Raw genomic sequence first — 20839 nt, 5'->3', positions numbered from 1 at the left:
ATTTTTTTTTAAAGAAAGAGAAAGAAATATAATATCTTAAGATATAAACAACAATATCGTACATTTGTGATAGTATAATTTTACAACTGAAGTTTGGAAAGAATAAAATATCAAACCTTGTCTTTACATTATAAGGATACTAGGTAATTAAGGAGATGGTTTAATCAATTCTCCCTAATACTTTTTTTCGATTTAACTTTGTCTCTTTTCATTTTCACCTCTCTAAAATCCTTGATTGTAAATTCCTATTCTCAAAAAATTGTATATTCATATCTCTTTCTATCCCAATTTATTTATTGTAGTCTTGAAAAAAATAATTATTTACCTTGTAAGGGTACTATGGTAGGAAGCTTGTTTAATATCTCTCCCTAATATTTTTTCGATTTGACTCGTCAGTCGTCCCTTCTTGTTTCCACTATATATAATCTTTCACACTCTCAATATGACACCACATTTATATATTTCCTAATTCCTATTCACATGTTCGAATTACGACTTAATAAATTTCAGTTTCTAAATACTTCATAAATTTTTTTAATAATATTTATTTAAAAAATATCACTCTAACTAATATTTAGACGCTCCCTTAGATAATGTGAGTTATTGTACTTTGGATAATAAATAAGGAACTGATAAGCAATTTATTGGTTATTAGTGGAGAGCAACTAGACACAAGGACATGCAGTGTAAATTACATAGTCCAAAAATAAAAGTAGATAAAGTTTTATATAACATTAATTTAAATTAATCAAATTTAAATACAAATAAAAGAAAAAAACAAACTCAGAAAAGAAAGAGAGGAAAAAAAGGTGTGATCTAGAGAAAACAGAAAAAAGCTGTAATATGTCACTTTCAACAAAAGAAAAGTAAATTTTAAAGGTCAATTTGAGCTAAGTAACCAAATGGTTGTAACATGTAACTAAGAAGTTACAAAAAGAGAAAAAAAAGCCTTTGGACAACATTAACAAGTGGGACATCAAACACCGCCTCGCTCATTCGTGCATACTTAAAATTAAAGAACATAAATATAAATCAATCAGGTTAAACAACATATCTACATATTACGCCTTATTTGAACATGATAGAGGTAAATATAATTGGGATATCAAGAACTAGAAAGAAATGAAAGGGGGTTAAAATTGAACCAAGTTGGTTGTGGTTGAATGACAAAAGGTTAAAAAAGAGTGTTTGGATTGGTGATATATGTGCTTTTTGGGCAGTACAAAAGTGAAAAAATACCACAAGGGTTAGCAGGAGCAGCAACAGCAGCAGTAGCTGCAACAGTAGAGTACATACAGAGAGAGAAAGAGAAAGATAGATGGCAGTGATGATGAGGTTACTAAGACCTTTAGGGGTCGTTTGGTTTGAAAATGAGTTATGATGGGATAAATTATGTTGGGATAAGTTATGTTGGGATTAGTTATGATGGGATAAGTTGTGTTGAGATTATTTTTTATTGAGTGTTTGGTTTGTTGTATTCAAAATAATAAATTTTAAGAACAATTTATTTGTTTACAAAAATGCCCTTCATTAATGTAAAAAGTGATATAACAAAAGGGTTGAAAGAGACATTTTTGTCATTTACCTATTTTATCCCGGGATAAGTTATCCCGGGATTACTATACCACCCCAAGAGAAGGATAACTTATCCCGGTATTAATTATTAATCCCGGGATAAGTTATCCCGAACTTGCCAACCAAACAACTAAATAAGCGGTACTATAATTTAATCCCGGGACTATTTGGTATTATCCCTCACACCAAACGACCCCTTAATCTTATAACTGACAAAAACACTGCTAACCATAGCAGTACCAAAACCAGTGGCATCTAAACAAGGCTGGCAACTTGGCTCTTATCATATAAAGCTCAAATAAAGGAATCTTGTTTGCCACTTTTTAATTGCTCTGCAAATTCTCATCTTCTTCTTCTCTATTAACCAAATCAATAGAATTGTTTAAACATATATGAGAGAGGGAGTGGTGATGGGTTAGGCATATTTGTTTGAATAAGTTATGGAATTTGGGAAGTTGAATGGCAGAGAGTTTCAGATTTCAGAGTGGTGCCAGATACAGAAGAAGAAGAACAATAGTACAGAAGAGGAACAAGTGTAATCAATCAAAAACTGGAAAGAGAAAAGCAGAACAAGGGTCTGAGTCTGGATCCTCAGAGGAATCAGCAGCACCATTATCATCCCAATCAAAATCAAGATTCAGTTGGCAAAGAAGAAGAAGAAAATCAAGAACAATCAGAAAACGAACCTCAGCTTTATCTTCATTCTCAACAACAACAACAACCATTTTTCAATCAACATCAATTGCTTTATGGAAGGTTAGATTCACAACAATTACTTCCACCACAGCCACAGCCTCCGCCTCCGAAGAAACGTTCGTATTTGCCTTCTTCGTCTTCATTGGGGCAAAACGTCGAACATGCAACATTGCGTGGAAAAATGGGAGAAACGTCAAGATTGGGTATAAGGAATACTGTAGGAGAGATTGTAGAAGTTCAAGGAGGTCACATTGTGAGGTCTACAGGACGGAAAGACCGCCACAGCAAGGTTTGCACAGCCAAAGGCCCCAGAGACCGCCGTGTGCGTCTCTCTGCTCATACTGCTATTCAGTTTTACGATGTTCAAGACCGCCTTGGTTATGACAGACCTAGTAAAGCTGTGGATTGGCTTATCAAAAAGGCGAAACCCGCCATTGATGAGCTAGCTGAATTACCTGCCTGGAAACCTACAATTGGTTCTGTATCTGCTGCTGCTGCTACTAACACTAATATTGAACAAGAGCAGGCTCAAAAACAGCAAGAAGATAACAACTTTGCATTTCAACAAGGAAATGTTAATTTGTTTGATAATGTTGCTGGCCCTTCAAGTAAAAGAGCAATGGAGAGTAATACTGCTAGCTTTCTGCCTCCATCTTTAGAATCTGATGCTATTGCTGATACCATTAAGTCCTTTTTTCCAATGGGTTCTTCAACCTCAGGTAACTCTTCAGCTATGCAGTTCCACAGCTTCCAAGAACCCCATATGTTGTCAAGAACCAATAGCCAGAACCAAGATTTGAGTCTCTCTTTACAGTTTCAAGATCCTATTTTGCTTCACCACCAAAACCAGCAAGCTCAACACCATAACCAAACTAACCATAGGGAACAAGAGCAAGTGCAGGTTCAAGCACCAGCCCACTTCACAGGAAACACCCCACTTGGGTTTGACACCTCTGGCTGGTCTATGCATCAGAGACTTGGTTCTTGGAGTGACAGTAGAGACACTGGCCCTGGTGGTAGTGGTGGAGCAGTAACAGGACCTGGTGGGTACTTGTTCAATTCGCCACCAGCACCGGCGCTGCTGCAGCAGTTATTCGGCCAAAATCAGTTTTTTTCTCAGAGGGGACCCCTTCAGTCCAGTAACACATCTTCGGTTCGAGCATGGATGGACCCATCAACTATAGCAATTGCCTCAGGTGATCCAAGTCATCACCATCAAGCTGTTTTACCAATGTATCCATCAACAATTCCTGGTTATGGATTTGCCTCTGAAGTAGGTGAATTCTCTGGGTTTCGTATTCCTGCTCGAATCCAAGGTGAAGAAGAGGAGCACGATGGCATTTCCGATAAGCCATCCTCTGCTTCCTCTGATTCTCGCCATTGAATTAGCTCCAAAAATTTGATCTTTCTCAAAATCCCTGACAGGTATTCACTTTAATAATTGATCAGTCTTTTAATTTTACTGTTTAACTTTAATGTTCTTGAAACGTTGTTGAGCTCAATTTGCAGGGATATGCTCTACTTGAATGCAATTGGAACTTACAGAAGTGATGCTGCCAAAGAGACTGGAGATGGAGAATGAGAGAGTTCATTATAGAGTCTGATTCAATGGCATACACTGTGTCGAAAAGAATCCTGATCCTTGTTTCAGGTTCTTCGATCCGGTCTAATATTATTAGTTATTCAACTTTCTTGATTTTGTTCTTGTGTAATTGAGCTTTTCTAGCTCAACAAGTTACTTTAGGAGTGTTATGTGTTTGGCCAGACTTGTCTTATTGCTGCTGTTTGCTTTATTTCATGATTTTGGAGACTTTCAAGCTAGAATTGGTAATGTTTTGTTAGATTTTTTTAAGTCTTGAAAGCCATTCTTAGTAATAGTTCCTGAATTTGATGGAGGTTTCTTTAATTCATTGCTACCCTGATTACTGTTTCATTGATTTGGGTTGATTGCTGTCTCTCTTATTTTAAAAATGTGAATGGATTGAAGAGATGTGATTGTTTTCAGCTGTTTAGATAAAAGAGTCAATTTTTCATGTTGAAAGAGAGATCTTTCTTTAGTTTGATAGTTGCTTTACTACTTTCTGATAAAACCAGTTCATGTTTCAACAACTTCCTCAAGCCCTCAAAAGGGGATTGAAAGAAATAAATGGCCTTTTTAATATCCCTATCACTTGTAGGATATTTGTGAATCTCAAAGGGTAAGTCATTTTCTATGAGCAGTAGAGTTGATTGAGGGTGGTTAAAGGAGTGGTAAAATGTGAATGCCAGCTTCAGCTTTAAACTAATTTTTAGTGACTTTTGCTACCTATATTGTCTAGACTAGCCTTTACAGATAAGTATATAGTCTTGAAAGCTTCATCTACCTAATTTCCTATCATAAAAGGGTTTGGCAGCCATTCAAGTCCCTAGCTAACAGTTTTATTTATGTTTTGATTCCTTTTGCCTAGTTAGTTACTCTTATTCTTATTAAGTAGTTAAGCCAACATAAGTCTTGAATGAAATGGAAAGAATGTCTTAGAATTCTTTGCTGTCCATTGTTGTGTCATAAGGTGATTCATGTTTATGGTCTATGTTGTTTAGACTCTTCAATAATATCGACGGTGTGGCAACATTTTTGGAGAGTTTGAGCAACATAGTTTATGGTAACAAAGTGATGATTAGAGTCAACAGTCATAGCCCCACTGAGTACAAGCCACAGGGGTAGTTTATCACACAATGATGAAGTTGCTAGGAATATAAACTTGTCAAGGACAACCCCAGGAAGTTAAGAAAATGATCATTCTAGATGAATGTTGGAAGGTAGAAGAACTAAGTGGGGCTAAGCTAGGCTTCATAAAACTGAGAAAGTGAAGAGAACCAATCAAATTGCTATTAAAGATGAAGCAGAAGCTGAACAATAGAAAGAACTACCAAACACATACCCAACAAAGTGTGGCACTTGGCAATGAATTCTTGGTCCCCTGCCCTGCAAATCTCAGTACACCTAATAAAAGACTGTCTAGTGGGATGTTCTCTCTTTGTTTTCCTTTTTCTTTTTTTGGTGTTTATTGCTTACTCCCTTGGGAAAATATTAGTTAGACACATCAAGATGTTGACAATTGCCTCATAGTAGTTATTGTCACTTCTTTATGATTGATTGGTACTGTCAAACAGAAAGATAAATGACACTAAATATTTTAAATCATGGTCAGATGAACACCCTTTGCGAGAAAAGTATACTATAAACTTGTAGTATTAAGGGATTGTAGAGTTTATTGTGGTGGCTATGTTTTCAATACCATTTATAATTAGGATGCCCTACTAAAATGACAGAGGAACTAATGCTTTATGGTTATATCATGAGTTGGAGCTTGCTGTATTTTGTTTCTATATTACAGTTTTGTATTGAGTGTGTAATTACTTGACCCCATGTGGGATGACTTCTATGCCATTATAGGTTTAAATGAAAATAAAAATCAAATCTTGTGAAAAGAACTTCAAAGTTTCCATCAACCAATAGTGTTGTCATTGGCATATATCTATTTTCTTGTACCTACAAAGTTTAATACTAGGAGTGATGAAAATTTCAAATATAGAACAGAAATAGCAAGGAACCAAAAAATCAGTTCAGGTTTATTTACTTACTGTCCAACAAGTCATAACTCATATGCCACCCTCATAATGGTACTTGTCTTGGAGCCTCGACTGATTGATTCGTGTGTTTAAGACCCATTATAGGGATGAAAACACTCCTTGTTCGGATTTGTTTGTTTTCCTGAGTTCAAACACGAGACATCTGGTTAAGTGGCAGAGAGATTCTATCTATCCTATCACAATCGCATGTGGCCTATTAAGTTCTTTGGAACTAGAGAAGTTTCCTTTTTCTTCACCTTGATACACTACCAACAGGATATTTGTTAAAGAGCTTTGAATTTAGCTTATTTCTTTAGTCTTTGTCATTAAGAGTGTTAATTATTGCAAGAAAGTTAAATTATTGATCTAGACTCGATCCCAAGAAGTTACTTTCTTGACCTTGTATCTAGCTCAATTCAATAATTAGCTCAAGAGACGAGTATTGCCCAAAACAACAAATTATCATCTCACTCAGATGTTGGGCTTCTAACACCACCTTGATATTATGATAAGAAAATTGAGTGGATCTCACTCTCATGTCACGATAAAAAATTGGATTTTGGACCTGACTCGATTAGAGAATATATTACCTAATCAGGGCACTCACTATCCAAGATTTTCTTTTTAAGAGAGTGAATATTCATCGGAATATAATATTGTAGTGCTTCAAATCAGACAAGAAAGAAGATATCTTTTGATTCGTTTTAATTGAGGATTCGCGTGGTTAGCATCAAAAATTGAAAAAAGAACAATGCAATTATTCATTTCTCTTTTATTTACACCTTATTTGGATAGTTTACCAATGTTCCATTTTAATCTAAGGAACAATTTGGTATGATCACATATTTTTTTTAATTTTATTTTATTTGTTAGCTAATTATTTTTTTCTAAATAGCTTCACCTCGTACTTTACTCCTTTCTTTTAGAGATAAGTATTGATAACACCCTAATCTAGGCGTGAATTATTAGTTTAATTTCTCAATTATCAACAGCCTTTAAAGCACTACTTTACTTGACTAATAAACTTAAATACACCTCAATTTTATATGAGGGAAATCTACCCCTAATTTCTCGTCAAATTTAGGTGTGTTTTCAACACTTCTCTCAGTTTTTTATTAAGATTCTAATGCTCCTATATGAGTTTGTAACCATTTGTTAGGTCATGTAACACATTGGCGTGGGGATGGGGTGGATTCGGGGTGTATCTAAGTTTAGTTAATCAAATAGAAAAATGTTTTTAGAATTGTCAATAGTTCGGGACGAAACTAATAATTTTTGTCAAGTTTGGATTACAATGAGAAACAAGACAATCTATTTCATAATATTGTATTCATCAAAACAATATAAAATAGGATGTATTAGTCATCCAAACAAGACGTCTAAAAAAATAACCGGAAAAGCGAAAACAAAATAAATCAACATTATGGTTGGTCCCGGCGGGGCTCGAACACGCGACCTTCGGCTCATAAGACCAACGCTCTAACCAACTGAGCTACGGGACCTTCCATTTTCAGCTTTTTGACTTATTTTATTTTTCCGAATATTCGAAAAAAATGGGAATTTTTGGGCTAATACCCAATTTATGTGATCTAATAAAGTAAAAATATACATTATTTAATCATGATTAATGATAATTGTATATGTTCAAATACATGTCATAGTTACGTAAAATTAATACGAATATACTTTTACCATTTTCACATCTTCCAAATTACTTAGTTGGCTATACACCAATTCCAATATATTATAAATGACGTAAAATTAAAGCCGTGTTTGTAAAAACTAAATCTAGCCTCAACCCCCATCGATGAAATAGCATTTTCGATGATACTCCTATTTTATTTTAATTTTACAAATAGCAATCGTCATGGAGTTTCAAATTCCAAATTATTATTTTTTTATAAAAAAAGAGTGACTTGATGACCTTCCGAGGCCGCTTTGGATCATCAATCATTTCCAAGAAAAAATGACAACAATAATTACAAATAATTTATATTTCATCATAACAACTAGTTTAAAAGTCAAGATCAACTTACATAAGATTGTATATATATATATATATATATATATATATATATATCCAATTTATACGATATACTTTGTATTTTGAGTAAGATTTCATAATTTTGATCGTGCATTCAGACATAATTTATATTAAGGACATACAAAGAAAATATGGTGACAAATTTTCTTGTTTGATTCCTAAAATTCAAATAATATCATATAAATTATGACGAGTAAATTGTATGTGTATATTATATAACGACTTCCCAACAGCCAAATCACAACTCGAGGAAGGAAAAAAAGAAGAAGAAGATACCCAACGAAGAGTTCTTTTTTTGTTGGTTACTTGGTTATATCTATGTGGAGATTGATTGAGGTCATGATGATCTTTTTTTATTAATTTAAATTTTTCTTGTTGAATTGCATGCAATAAAAGGGTCCCACACATTTGGTCTAACCGATCTCATTACTTGTTCAGTATTTCAAAAATATTTTTTCAATTTTATTTGTGAGTAACTACATATTAATTTATATGGTATTCCTGTAAAATATTAATATCAATCATTATTTCTTGAAGATCATGCAAAGTTCAAAATGAACAAGTAAAAATAAATTGAAAAAAAATACATTTTAGGAGAATTAATGCAATCTCAAGAGATTTGATTTTGCGGTTTAATTATAAATATTACTTTTAACTATAGTGTATTTCACTTGCACGTAGATACAATATATTCTGCTACCTTTTAAATTAAACAATTACTACATTTAATAAATACTACGGAAAAGGTTAAAATTGCCTCTGAACTATGCGAAATAGACCACTTATACCCTCCATTACATTTTGGATCAAAAATACCCCCGCAGTTATCACAGGAGACCACAAATACCCTCAAGAGTTAACACCCTAATTTTTTAGTGACGTGGCAAGCCACATGGGACTAATCCCTCCACCTAAGCATTGCCAACTAAGATTCACTACAAAAGAACTTGACTTTTAGTGGCGACAAAGTCGCCACAAAATCCCAAAATATTGTCACTAAAGGTTATGAGTGATTTTTAGTGGCGACTAAGGCTCCAACAACCATTCGCTAGTAAAACCTATTTTTTCAACAAAAAAATATGATAATTAATTTTCGATTGCGACCTAATTTTCTAAAATAAATAACTTGCAATATCCATATTAAAAACATCCAATATTATTACGAAAAATAATCAAAATTACTTCTCGATTCAAATCTCCTACTATATATATATATATATATATATATATATATATATATATATATATATATATATATATATATATAATGCATCATTGTACATTTTATACATTTACATATGACATAAAAATAAAACATATAGTGTCTTCAAACTCCTACTTAATCGATATCATATTTGGTTTTTTAAAAACAATGAAGAAAAAAAACACAAAATTAGAATTTAATGTTAAAAACTTTTAGTGACGATTTTCTGGGCTTTTGTGGCGACTGTTGTTGCCGCTAAAGGTCTAGTTCTTTTGTAGTGAATCCTAGTTGGCAACGCTTAGGTGGAAGGATTAGTCCCATGTGGCTTGCCACGTTAACAAAAATTTGGGGTGTTAACTCTTGAGGGTATTTGTGGTCTCTTAGGATAACAACAAGAGCAATTTTTATCCCAAAATGTAACGAAGGGTATAAATGGTCTATTTCATATAGTTCGGGGGCAATTTTGACCCTTTTCCGTAAATACTATCACTATATTTCAGGATTAGGGATGAAACAATAGCTATATACGAAAATTCCTCTTAAAATAATCACTTATGTTACAATTTTTTAAATTTATAAAAAGTTAACACTTTTAGTCTGCGTCAAATATTGACGTGTCGAAAAAACGAAAAAAACAAGAGGGAGAAAACAAAGGAGAAAGAAGAGTACATGAGAGTCGGTCTAGGGAAAAAGAAATGAAGAGTGGAACGACCATTTTGCCGATATTTTTGTTAGTAAAAAATGGGAGAAAGACCACTTTTTTAGCTTCCTTTAGATTTGCATTTTAAAATTTGAACTTTCTTAGATTTTGTTTTTTGTCTTTAACTCTCTTCTTTTAAGTGTATTTATTTTTTCATATTTTAGTGATCTAATCAACAACACTATAATTTCACAAAAAATTTATACTATTTTCATATCAAAGTTACAATCTTGCTGAATTATTTCAGTATTTTCATTTCATTGTTTTCAAATCCACTCATCAATATACAGATTGGGATTTCTTAGATCCTCTGTATTTCAAGAAAATCATGTTTTGTGTTCTTGATGGATTTTGTGTTTATATATATATAATATAGTTTTTTTTTTTCTAAATTATATATAATTTTATTTTTTTATTTTAATGGCTGAGGCAATAATGACAATAGAAGAACATAACAATAGTAGTAATAGTGGTACTAAAAAGTTGAAGCAAAAAAGAGTTCCACAAAGAGGATTAGGTGTTGCACAACTTGAGAAGATTAGATTAGAGGAACAACAAATAAAAGATGAAATTTTGCCATCAGATTCAATTGTTACATCAAAAGATTCAACTTTTAGGGCTTTAAAATCATCATCAGTTTTGAAAAATTGTGACTTTAGACTAAATTCATCAAAACCATTTGTTGATAATTTGAGTCCAAAAAAGGGTTTGGAATCTACAAAACAAGTGAATGTGAGTGAAGGGAATGATGATGATTGCTCTACATTGTGTAGTGGAAAGTTTAATTCTGAGAAAGATCATCAAGATGAGAAGTTGTATCATCATGGTGTTGTTATTCAATCCCCGATTTTCGCCTTGCCACAATATCAACAACCTGTTTGTTCTTCATCAATGGTAAGCTAAGCTGCATTACTTGTCTCTTTTTTTGTTTTTGGACCATTTGGGGTTTGGAATCTACTAGCCTGATTAGTTCAGATTAGTGTTGTGGAATGTTTACTTGGGGAGTTTTAGAGGTATTTGTTCTCAGGGCTCGAACATAAAACCTTTTGTTTGGTTAAGGATAGAGGAACTTTTACCATTCCATCACGCCCCTTGGTGGTAGCTTACTTATCACTTTTTTTTTTCTAGTTTAGCAATTTTTTGTTCAGAATTCACTAGCTCAACTAATTTAGATTTGAGTCTTAGAAAGGTATCTATGGAGAGTGTTAGGCTCGGTTTAACGTGGACATTAGGGCTTGTGCTCAGGGCTCATACCAGAAACCTCTGGTTAAGGGTAGAGGAATCTATACCATTTCATCACAACCCTTGGTGGTAGCTTATTTATTATCTTCTCTTTTTTTCTTGGTTTACTCATCTGGTGTCTGGAATTTAGCAGCCTGACTAATCCTGTTTAGCTTTAAAGAAAGCCCACTATATGAGGAGCTTTGGTGTTCCTGTTAAAGAAAACTCCATTCTCAGGGCCTGAACCATTTGGTTAAGGGTAGAGAAATCTTTAAAGCATTCCATCACAGTCGTTGATCGTTGCTTAGTTATCACCTTTGTTCTTTTCTAGTTTAACCATTTAATGTGTCTGCAATCTACTAGCACGACTAATCTGGAGTAGCATTGTAGACTGTAGTAAAACTCACTACATAGAGTTCTTACCACCCTATCAAGGAGTAGTCCATTCCCGGGGCTTGAACCTGAAACTCCTAGTTAAGGGTAAACTGTATTTTGTTATTCAGGCTGACCTGTCGTTGGTAGAATTTAGTTGCTGAACCAAATTAGTATCCTGGATTTTGCAGGTGAATATCTCATCAGGGATATCATCATCATCTGTTACAAATTATCAGATGGAGCCCCCTTCAAACCAAAGTTATCATGGCTATAATTATTTACCTCTATGGCCAGATGAAGTGAAGGTAAATATCTGTTTCACCTTCTAATCTGTTTGTAGAAGATATAAGTTTAGTAGTTTTTGGTTGATAGCTACTATATTTTGTTTGTTAATGTAGAGGGTTGGCATAAAAAGACCATATACATTCCCTCCAGAGTTCCCTCCTGTCCCAACATTTCACTGCAAATTTCCTCCGCGCTATGATGCCCCTATGTGCACAGCAAATTCAGACTCAAGAACTTATCTTAAAAGGTTCGATATCTCTCCTGAAGTTAGCGTTGTTTAAGTAGTTGAGTACTCACCTCTAACGACTCTCGTTGATCAACTTGTCAGAGAAGTTCCTTTAAAATCAAGAACTCTGCCAGATGCAAAATCAAGGAATGTTGTTAGACAAAATATAGCTCTCAATGGAGATTTTCTCACATTGGCTCCTCCTACAGCTGTTGGTGCAGTAAATCAGCAAGTTTTTCCTAATTTAGCCCCTCAGAATATCGAGCTGTTGAAATTCGAGACTCTACCCTTTCAAGTGAGCAACAAAAGCACTATAACATCTCATTTTATGATTCATGTTACCTTATATGTATCCTTATTGAGTTTTCCAACTCCACAGGAAGTTCCTGAAGAGCCTAGCACTAGGTCAAGCCTAAACAGATCAGTTCAACAACGCATTTACAGATTCTTCCCACCTCCGAACGTGCAAATTGGCCAACCAGGAAACCCTCATGGTGATGTAGGAGGAAAAGTTGATCTCAATCTGAAGCTATAGAAGTTTATTCCATGCCATATGATATTATATCCTGGAGAGATGGTTTGTTAAGTATAGAGGTAAAAAAACATTACTTCTAAACTGCAGTAGTAGATAATTATAAAATGAAAAAGATGCCTTGAACATGGTGTTTCACAATGAAAAAAAGATAATAGTTGTTTGACTATAGTTTTATTACTAAAACAAAATGAAGGTAAACAAAAAGCTCTTCATTTCATGTCTTTCAAGTAGTTTATGGAGTCTTTTGCAGTGAAAAGTGTAATGAAAGTCATTTTTTTGCATGTAACAATCGAAAACATCAGAAGAATAACAGGCTTGTCTTAAACAAAGGATGTGTTTCATGGCCTTAAATCTGTTCTTGATCCAACACACTTCCATTGTAGTGTCTGAGTAGATACTGTTACTTTCTCTCGAACTATAGTACTATTATTTGATAAATATGTGTATCCGTGCACGTGTGTGTGAGAGAGAGAGAGACTGAGAATGCAACAGCAATAGGCTTAACATCAATGGACATGTATGTATATCTGGAAAACTAAAAATCCAATACATAATAAACATAGTATTTGGAATTTCAAATTACATGTAAAAACAAGGTTTCTCAGCTCTGGGAAGAGCAATTGAGATTTATAATCAAGAAGTTTTGACACATTCAAGACGACTGATGTGCACTGCTGCTCAAAATATACACACCAACTCTGATCTTTGTTCCTTACAATGATCGATCTATAACCAACCAAAGACGTAGTCAAGAACATACACGAGTGCAAGGGAGAATGGATAAAGTGCAAAAGCTATCAAACAAGTCCACAGAGGAAAGGTGGTGCGGATGCTCCCTAAGATCCCCATAACAATGCAAACAATTAGAATAACCAACACTTCAGATGAGAAGTTCCATATTAATCCTCGGGTGTAAACAATAGCCAAGAAGACTGACAGACAAAGGAGATTGTTCATAGTCACAGCTCCATATAACTGCAAGATAGCATCATATGTATTATTAGACATGGGAAACTGAACAAAACAAACAAGGCTTACCTAAGAGTGAAGTAAGGGTGGCAAAATCAAACTGAACCTGTCCATCCCATTTAAGTTTGGGTGGGTTGTTAACCTATTATGACCCGCTCAAATTTAACACAACTCGCCAATTGCCACCCCTAGAGTGAAGTATAAAATATAACAACAACATTACCCAATGTAGTCCCACAGGTGGGGTCTGGAGAGGGTGATGTATACACAGCCTTACCCCTACCTTGTGAAGGCGGCAGAGGTGGTTTACGATAGACTCTCAGCTCAAGTAAAACATATCAAAATCAAGCATCTTAAGGAAATGTAGTAGTGAAGAAGACATACTAAAAACAAAAGGAGAAGTGAACAGCAGCAACAACAAATAATACGCTAACCGAAGCTAAGGAAAAAACATGTAATAATAAGATCGAAGAATAAGAAAATTAGGAGTAATTATTGCATGAAAACTAGTGTAATGCCAGGTCCTGACAGAAATTTACTCATGTAATGGCTGTGAAAGCTTTAGAATCTCTAGTTGAGGTTCTTGGTCTCTGTATTTTACTATTACTTTTTTTTTTCTTTTTCTGTGATGAATGAGGTCTGTCTCTTTATTTGCTTCAAGCTTCTATATACCATTAAATCTAGTGAAGTGCTGGTACAGCTAAAGTTGCGAACGACAAAGGATTTTACAAGTTAAGTCTTCAGTTCAAGTCTAAATCGTCGGTGATTACTAAGAATTTGATCGTTTATATTAACTAATGCAAGTATTGGAGGGAAAATCAATTAAATTCTCATACTAAAGGGGTGGAAGTCAAGCAAGAAAAACAGACCTCAGAAAATGTTAATGACGCAGATCTCTTCCTTTTCCGGGTAGCAAAAATTATAGCCGACACTGCCTCACTGGAGTTTGTTGCCAGAGGCAGTGCAATGAATGAGATGAAGAAAGATGGAATACTTGTGGCACTGGAGAAATTATTAACAGCATCCACTAAAGGATCAGCAAAGACAGCAGCAATGATGGTACCCAACAACAACAGTAACGCGGCCTTTATAGCAACTTTTCGAGGATTCTCGACACCCTCAACAATTTCATCACTTTGATCCTCCCCCAAGAGACTGTGCTCTCTCCTTGTTTCCTGCAACGTTCATCTACACTGTATCATAATCGTTCTAACTATAACTATTTAAATAATGTCATCAGGTCACAACATACCTCATGAAAATCATCGATGTAATTGATTGTATTAGGACCAGCCTGAGCAGAAGAACCATTAGAACTCCTGGCTTCATAAAGCCATTTTTCAACTCCATCAATGAATTCTTGCATATCAACTTGATCATCACAAGACGTATCAAAGTCCTTCAGTACTTTTGCTATTGCATCATCTTCTTCTAAGTTAATCTCCTCAAGACTGATTCCTACGACCAGAGCTCTTAATTCAGAATGGGAAAGATGACCATCACCATTTTCATCAATTGCATTGAACAGCCTGTAAAACAATGCTTCATCACATCAGCCATCATTCTACGGTGATATAAACAAGGCAGAAACAATTTAAAGCTCACTTTTCTAAAACTTCTATATTTGGTGTTCCATGATCTGTGAAAAGCCTCCCCAATGCGTGCTTTTTTAAATGCTTCAAAATTCCTGATATGACATGCTTATGTTTTACATAAGCAAGCTTTCGTGTTTGTATCCAAGGCTGAAAGACCTGCATTAACAGTTAAAGGAAGTTCAGCAGGATTTATCGATTTACCAACCAAGCATTAGTGTCAATTACCAACCAGGATTAAGCGTATTCTCCGCCATTAATGTCAGTGGCGTGAAAGAAGAAAAACTCATCAAGATTGATGGAGAAAAAAAAAATGAAAACCTGACAATTACCTGATAAAGACAATAAGAGAGGAGCAGCGACAACGATATGATAAGAGCTATCAAGACAGCTAAATGTCTTCCTGAATTTGAATGGAAGAGCTGTGGTAACTGCACAACAATAAATGGAAGAACAGATATGGCCATGATCATTGCAGCATAGCTTGTCCAGATATCAGTGGCAACACCAGAACCTACAGACAGAGAGACCCACCTTTTGAGCAGAAATACTTTGATAGATAGAACCTGCCTTCTAGTAGCATGAAATATGACATGCATTATTCAAAAGCCTACATATTGTAAGAAGAATTACGAGGAACATATTTGTCACCATAAAAATGTATGAGCCTTAAACTTTACGACATCCTAATCCTTTATATCATATGGAATATGAGCAAAATATACATGATTTGTTCCTGCAATTTGGTACCAGATGGTTACAATGGTGTTTCATGAAAGTTCCCCTATGTTAACTAGCAAACCAGTCATTCATAATAGTTCACATTTGGTAATATAGTGCATCCACTGGATGCAACACATCAAAATTATTCATAAAACTTGCTAAAAAAGGAGGGTGAGAGAAAAGCAAGTTCATGCAGATACTCTAAAGTAAAGAGACATACCAGTCAAACTGTGCCCTTTAGTGTCTTTCAAGTCCACAGCAGTAGAATTTTCTATATCACACTTGCCAACAATGCAACAGGTTCCCCATATCACAGTAAGAAGCATCACTGTCGACCCAGCTAACAAGCCTATTCCTACAGAGACCTGGCTCTGCGCTTCTGCAGCACTTCCAGTAATCCCGGATACTGATGAAAAGAAAAAACTTGTGAACTTAATATGGCTTGGGAAAAACGACTTTTACGATATAATAACAAAACAAGGTTTATTATGAAAAGGAGAACTTCCCTAAGAACAAAACACAATGGAAGCAACTGATCTATACAAGTGATACCAACTAGTTCAACTTAAACTTAGTTGTTCTTACATTTACAATAGGTCTTGTATTTGCCATGTCTAAATACAAATTTATGTTAGCATCACAAAACATTTTTATTAGATGTTTTTCTAGGAAAATCATCAATCCAATCAATGATGTGATGCTTGGACTTCAAATATAATCCATTTTTCTACATCCTAAAATTAATAAAATAAAAATGATAACAATTTTCTATAACTACATGCTCATATTAGTGTGATTTTCAGGAGAAATGATTTCTTGTAAAATGGTAAAGTTTTTCTTCAAATAAATTTGACATCCAACTATAAAAATGGATTAAATTTCACAAAAAATGGAATTCAAAGCATGAATGATTATGTCAACAAAAGTTAACGTAAAAGTCAATGTACAAAAACTTAAATCTAGAGAGAATAATATAATAAAACAAGACAAACGAAACTTTTGGATCTCTGTTCCTTCTGATGCAATTCTGAATCTCTCTAATATCCTATAATAATACTCCTTTGTCTCAAATTACTTGACTAAAAAAATAATTTTCCAATTAACTTTTAACTACAAACAATTGTGATTTGAATTGTTTATTTTAGTCCTTACAGACGTAACTTAATTTCAATACAAGTGTTGAAAATACCTATTAGGTTGGGTCCAACCATATGGGGTACTACTAATTATTCTTTAACTTGTTCTAGGTAGGAAATGAAAGGAGGAGTTTTTCCACCATAATAGACGGCTAGGCTTAGCTATTCAAAAGACAAAAAAACGTTTTGAATCTTCAGAGGATATTTATATAAGTTAATAGTGACATATCCGGATTTTTACCAAGGGCTTGAAAATTAAAATGTAGTGCCTAAGATTTAAATTTGAAACTTCAAGATGAATTTTGAATCCTCTAATTCACCGAGCTACAAAAATTATCTTATATGAAAGTGTATGTATTGTCAGTGAAGTTTAGGTGAACAACCTCCCGCTCCCTGGATCCACTCCTGCTGAGGAGAAAGGGAATTCATCCATTTCATGAGGATATGCAATGACCTATGACACAAAGAAATGATAGTTGCAGATCTACTTCCGCTACAGAAAAAAACCGTATATCTTCTGAACTAGTACTCCCTCTTAAAGTCAACCAAGTTTTTTTTTTTTTTATGACAAGGAAAATTCGAATCTATACCTTTTGGTTGCGGTAAAACTAACCGGCATTAGATAAGCTCGAGCCAGAAGGCAAATATCTGTGTCCTTAATTTTTGTTATTTAGAATACATTTGACATGGTTTTCAAACAAATAAATTTTATTTTAAAAAACTTAAAAAGCTTCTATGATCGAATTCATGGTGATTTTTGAAAATTTGATTTCAAAATTTCAATAGTGGCACAGAAATCGAGACAAAAAACAGTACTCATTCACAGTGTTAATGCTCCTACATTAAGGACATGGTATCTTCATTTCTACCAAACTTCAACAACTATGCCATTTTTGGACGCAAAAAGGCAATAAATGGTCAAAATAAACATAGTAAACGAAAGGACGGAGACGGAAATCTTACCGAGAATGAGCATAGCATCAGGAAGAGCACCGAGAATCGGCAGGAAAAGTCCACCAATTAGACCCGGCCCCAAAATTTCAAGCAATAGCTCACTACCAGAAGAGAGATAAGTAGCCGCCGTAAACATAAGGTAACCATACACAATAATAAGGAAGACATTTCCTAGAGCAGTTTTCGTGCAAGGCAAAAAACCATAGCTCTGTTCACACGCCTCTTCTACTGGTGCAGCAAATAGAGAGATAATTGCTCCTTCACGACCAGTACTAGTACTATTTCTGCCTCCGCCGCCGTGAACTCCATCGGAGACGAGATCCGACGATGATTGGTCGACAATTACACGGCCGCCGTACACGGCGGTGGATAAAATGAAGAGGATTAGGAGAGTGAAGAAGGATTTGGGGAACATATTTGGAGATTTTTTCATGCTTAGAAATATTCGCAGAATATATTTTTGGAAATGACATATATAGAGAGATCTGTTAATAGTGTATTAGTGGGACTGATTAAGACATAAATTTAAGTTTAATCGTTTTAAAGAGCTTACGTGTTACCGACGCGTTACCGTATGGACTTTTAAGACTGAATTTAAGGGGAGTGGGTCCTTTTTTGTACGTAGATGCCGTGTACTAATCCCTTCGTTTTATACGGAAGAGAGAACTGTTCCAAACATTTCTAAATTTGACATAAATTATTAATTTCGTTTCACAGTCTTAAAAATAGTTATTTACTCGACATAACAAGTGATCTCAAACTCGTCTAAAACCATTAAGATCTTAATAAAAAGTCAAAAGAAGTGTTGAAAAGACTCCTAAATTTGGCATTTCACTCGTGTCACAAGATTGAGAATGTATTAACTTCAGTTAGTTAAGTAAATGAATATTTTTAAGATTGACAATAGTTCAATAATAAAACTAATAATTCATTTTGAGTTTAGGGGCACTGCGGATTTAGGATTTCAATTAAAGGGGATCGGAAAAAAATAGTGTCTAAGATTCAAACTTGAAACCTGATCAAGGTGAGTTTTGAACCCCTCAACCACTAAGACAACCTCTAATCTTACATTTAAGATGTTCAAAATCAATATATAGACACATAGATTCTTAAAAATACCTAAAATATACAATATATTTTCCCGAAGGGCTCTAGGTCCGCCCCTATTTAGGGAGTTTTCAATATTGTTTCTTTTATAAAACTTGATTACGATAATAAATATAGATGATTCATTTATTATTGAAAAGATAATTTCAGTAAAATACATTTTTAAGTCAATAAAACTTATGTCAGGTCAAGTTGAGAGTGTTTATTGGAAAGTGGAAAGTCAAGGGTTGCGGAGGATCTTATTCCATATTTAGTCAAACGTAAAAAAGATTTTAAAGTTTTATAATTTAAAATTAAAGATAGAAAATATTTCAAATATTTCTTTAGTTTTAACTCTTAAATTATGTGCAAAGTTGAACTAATCACTTGTCAAAGAAGAAGAAAAAATATTTTTAAAAATAAAATGGGAGGAAAAAAAAAAGGATAAATAGATTAAAATGAAAGAATCATTTTGTATTAAAATGACAAAATTAGCTATATGTGCTAAATCACATTTTCCGACTTTCCATCTCTGTACAGTGCCAAATGAAGGGTATTTTAAGATATTATTTGATAATTTGAAATTAGGTTTTGGAGATGAATTTTGATGAGATATTTTTAATCATATTCTTTAATGATATATGTTTAAGCATAGCTTTAATTTCTAAATATTATTTTTTTCAGTTGCAACTCTAAAAGTTCTAAAGAAAAAAACTCAAATTTGAATCAAATGTTATATTCAAATGCCTATTAAATACTCCTTCGTCCCCAATGTATCTAATACTCCCTCTGTTCCTATTTATTTGTCCACGGTTGAATTAACACACCTATTAAGAAAATAATTAATGTCATAATGAGTTTACGATTTTACCCCTATTAATTATGAAATGGATGAAAAGTTTTACATTTTTCAAAGTAATTAGTCATTTAGTTGAGTTATAATAGGTAAAAACAAAATTATTCTTTCTTGATTTGTCAAAATGGACAAGTAATTAATGACAATTATAAAAATAAAAGTGGACAAGTAATTAGAAACAGAGGGAGTATTATTAAATACAAAATTAAGTTTCCATTTATGTAATTATATATAGGCTATCTCATTATTAAGAGAAAACTAAAATTTAATTTTTTTTTATATTGAAAGATTGATACTTATATTAATTTTTTGAACTAATTAAAAAGAAAAATGAGTCGGAAATAAGGGGTAGGTAGGTGATTAGACTTCAAACGTGGCAATGTCAACGCCACCAAATCTTGACGTTTTTGTATATTTTCAAAAGGTTACTTTCAAGAACTGCCACTTGTATAATCTCTATATTTTTCCTTTTAAATGTACTTCCTCTGCCCTCAATTTATTTTTTATGCTTTTCGTTTTTCCGAGAGTCAGACAGTTTAAATTTGATTGAAAATATGTGCGTGGAATCTTTAAATTTTTTGAAATGAAATTTATATATTGGTAAACTATGTAAAAAGTACTATAAGTCACAATTATTGACAATTCAAAATAATTAAAAAAATATAAAAAAACTTACGATAAAAACTAAATTTATTTAAATCTCAAAATTCGAAAAGTGCCACATAAATTAGGACGAAAAAAGAATGTTGGAATGGCAATTGGAACGGGACGAGGGTGTAGCCCGGGATGGAGAGGCGGGCAAAGCCTTAATATAATCGAATAGAGGAAGATCTATAATCTGTTCGATCAAGTTTTAAAAATTAATTTATTTGAAAAATATTATAACTTTTTTTTAAAAGTTATAGATTTTGTGAGAAGTAATTTATGTTTGACTAATAAATTTAAAATGTATTTTTGAATAATCATTAATATTTGATTAAGTTTTTTAAAAAGTGTTTTTAAGAAGAAGTTTGAATTAGCTTTCTAAAAGTAATTTATAACCTATAAGCT

General features: G+C 33.6%; 3 protein-coding genes and 1 non-coding gene across 4 annotated transcripts; 2 read left to right on the top strand and 2 right to left on the bottom strand.

Annotated features, from left to right (window-relative positions):
* Nucleotides 1-1820: 1820 nt before the first annotated feature.
* On the top strand, nt 1821-4148 carry LOC125807121 (transcription factor TCP4-like). The gene is made up of 2 exons (XM_049486895.1): nt 1821-3696; nt 3781-4148. The coding sequence occupies exon 1, from the start codon at nt 2453-2455 to the stop codon at nt 3653-3655; it is 1203 nt and encodes a 400-aa protein (XP_049342852.1). The 5' UTR covers nt 1821-2452; the 3' UTR covers nt 3656-3696; nt 3781-4148.
* Nucleotides 4149-7311: 3163 nt separating this feature from the next.
* On the bottom strand, nt 7312-7385 carry TRNAI-UAU (transfer RNA isoleucine (anticodon UAU)). Its single transcript has one exon. It is a non-coding gene; the product is annotated as a tRNA-Ile (tRNA).
* A 2859-nt stretch (nt 7386-10244) lies between these two features.
* On the top strand, nt 10245-12492 carry LOC125841015 (uncharacterized). The gene is made up of 5 exons (XM_049520015.1): nt 10245-10725; nt 11616-11732; nt 11826-11959; nt 12041-12233; nt 12318-12492. Exons 1-5 carry the CDS (start codon nt 10252-10254, stop codon nt 12471-12473), a joined length of 1074 nt encoding a protein of 357 aa, XP_049375972.1. The 5' UTR covers nt 10245-10251; the 3' UTR covers nt 12474-12492.
* Nucleotides 12493-13028: 536 nt separating this feature from the next.
* On the bottom strand, nt 13029-18334 carry LOC125840139 (sodium/calcium exchanger NCL-like). Its single transcript, XM_049519104.1, has 7 exons — nt 17857-18334; nt 15978-16163; nt 15367-15548; nt 15048-15193; nt 14695-14971; nt 14312-14617; nt 13029-13448 (listed from the first exon to the last, which is right to left on the bottom strand). The coding sequence occupies exons 1-7, from the start codon at nt 18278-18280 to the stop codon at nt 13200-13202; spliced, it is 1770 nt and encodes a 589-aa protein (XP_049375061.1). The 5' UTR covers nt 18281-18334; the 3' UTR covers nt 13029-13199.
* Between the last annotated feature and the right edge of the window lie 2505 nt (nt 18335-20839).

This window comes from Solanum verrucosum, unplaced genomic scaffold (assembly GCF_900185275.1).
Source record: "Solanum verrucosum unplaced genomic scaffold, falcon-dt-bn FXZP01000277.1, whole genome shotgun sequence".
Classification (NCBI taxonomy): domain Eukaryota; kingdom Viridiplantae; phylum Streptophyta; class Magnoliopsida; order Solanales; family Solanaceae; genus Solanum; species Solanum verrucosum.
This window is presented reverse-complemented; position numbering and strand designations above follow the sequence as displayed.